Source organism: Pteropus vampyrus, unplaced genomic scaffold (genome assembly GCF_000151845.1).
Source record: "Pteropus vampyrus isolate Shadow unplaced genomic scaffold, Pvam_2.0 Scaffold355, whole genome shotgun sequence".
Taxonomy (NCBI): Eukaryota; Metazoa; Chordata; class Mammalia; order Chiroptera; family Pteropodidae; genus Pteropus; species Pteropus vampyrus.
This window is the reverse complement of record NW_011889136.1, coordinates 111,309-113,170: the sequence shown is the minus strand read 5'-3', so window position 1 is coordinate 113,170 and position 1,862 is coordinate 111,309. Positions and strand designations below refer to the sequence as shown.

The 1,862-nt window shown below is 55.3% G+C and overlaps 1 protein-coding gene across 1 annotated transcript in view; it reads right to left on the bottom strand.

Annotated features, from left to right (window-relative positions):
• Nucleotides 1-1,144: 1,144 nt before the first annotated feature.
• The window catches only part of LOC111731221 (OTU domain-containing protein 7A-like), a 68,011-nt gene continuing 67,293 nt past the window's right edge, over nt 1,145-1,862 (bottom strand). Inside the window, exon 8 of the mRNA XM_023522692.1 lies at nt 1,145-1,230. Coding sequence (XP_023378460.1) covers nt 1,145-1,230 — 86 coding nt within the window. The remainder of the gene's footprint in view (nt 1,231-1,862) is intronic.

The following is a 1,862-nucleotide window of genomic DNA, read 5'->3' as shown; positions in this document are numbered from 1 at the left end:
TAACCTGGTGAAGGCAATGGACATAAAACCCCAGGAAGCTCAGAGAATCCCCAAAATCAGGGATCCAAAGAGGCCCATGCCAAGATACAGCATAATTAAAATGCCAAAGGTTAAATACAGAGAAAGAATCTTAAAAGCAGCAAGAGAAAAACAGATAGTGACTTATAAGGGAAAACCCACAAGACTGGCAGCTGATTTCTCAAGAGAAACTATGCAGGACAGAAGGGCTCGGCACGAAATATTCGACAGGATGAAGACCCAGGATCTACAACCAAGGATACTCTATCCAGCGAAGCCATCATTTCGAGTTGAAGGACAGATAAAGAGCTTCTCAGACAAAAATAAACTCAAGGAATTTATCACCACGAAGCCAGTATCACAGGAAATGTTGGAGGTAGTTCTTTAAGAAGAAAAATATAAAAGACTCACTTCAGATTAAAACACACACGCAGGAGATGGAAAAAGATGTTGCTTTGATGGACCTAGAAGGTATTTAAGTCAGACATTTAAAGGTAAACACTACATGATTTCACTTACATGCGGAATCTAAGGAATATAAAGAACAAACTCATCGAAAACAGACTCACAAATATAGTGGACGATTTGGTGACGGACAGAGGGGAGGGGGGTTGGGGGGCTGGGAGAACGGGGTGACGGGTTAAAGACGTACAAGTGAGTAGCTGACGGATGGTCCCGGAAATGGGGAGCCCGGCAGAGGGAACGCAGGCAGCGTTAATACGTCGGCTCGGGGGACGGCCGGGGAGGGAGGGAGCAATTGGGGGGACCGTTTTACGAACTCTATAGATGTCTGACCCATGTCCTGTATACTTGAAACTAATTAAAATAAATAATTTTTTTTTTTTTAAAAAAAGAACCTACGATGTCATGGACGATGGCCTGGTCTGGTCCCTAGGGGCCTGGGTAGAAGTCTGGACACCACCCCCCACCCCAGCTCATCATCTTCTCCCCCCTCTGTGAGGTGCCTCTGCAGACAGGACCCCCTCAGGGGCTGCGTTCTGGGGCTCCAGGGCGAGCAGCGAAGGAATGTGGCAGCCCCGGCGGTGTGTGACAATGTCATGTCTCCTCTAGAACGAGGTGCTCCAGGGTCTTCGTGGGCACTGCCTGCTCGGACTGGGCCATGTGCTCAGACACGGGAGTTTGGGGACAAACAGGACGTGCTTGAGGCCAGGGACGCTGGCAGCAGCTTGCCCCGCATGGACGGTGGGGAGGCTGCAGGGGGACAGAGGGCTGGTCACCAGCACCCCGACGTGCCTGGCCTGCCGGTGGGGCCCGCGTGCTTCCATGCCGTCGGGTGTGCGAGAAACCGATGCCCCCTCTGCCCGAGTCCCGCTGAGCTGCAGGGGCGCTGAGTGGCCCCAGGGACCTGGAAACGAGAGGGGGTGGGGAGGGCAAGGGCCAGGTCGCAGGGGGTGGACGTCCCGCTGGCTTTCCCCTCACTCGGATGCCGTTCTCGTAGACAAGGGTGCCACAGGGGTGGGGACTTCACGTCTGTGAAAAGCTTCCTTACTCAGCAAAAGCTTCCTTACTCGGCGGCTCTGGGGGCAGAGTCCCACGCAGCCTGAAGTCACAGAGACTTCCAGGAGGACGCGAAAGTCCATCCTCAGCTCAGAAGGGCGCAGAGCCACGCTCCTGTCCGGAGGGCACGGACCCGGGGCTCTAGGACGCAAAGCCGCGGGACAGGGAGCGACAGGTGGCACTAGATGCTGGGGACACCAGCATGCCATCGAGCCAGCTGCACGGGGCCGGGCATGCTTCCAGCAAGACCCCCAGTCTCTCTCCTCCTCCTGTGGGGGCGCGTGGCCGCCCTTGGCCCGCACAGCCCTGAACCCCGAGACCCAATG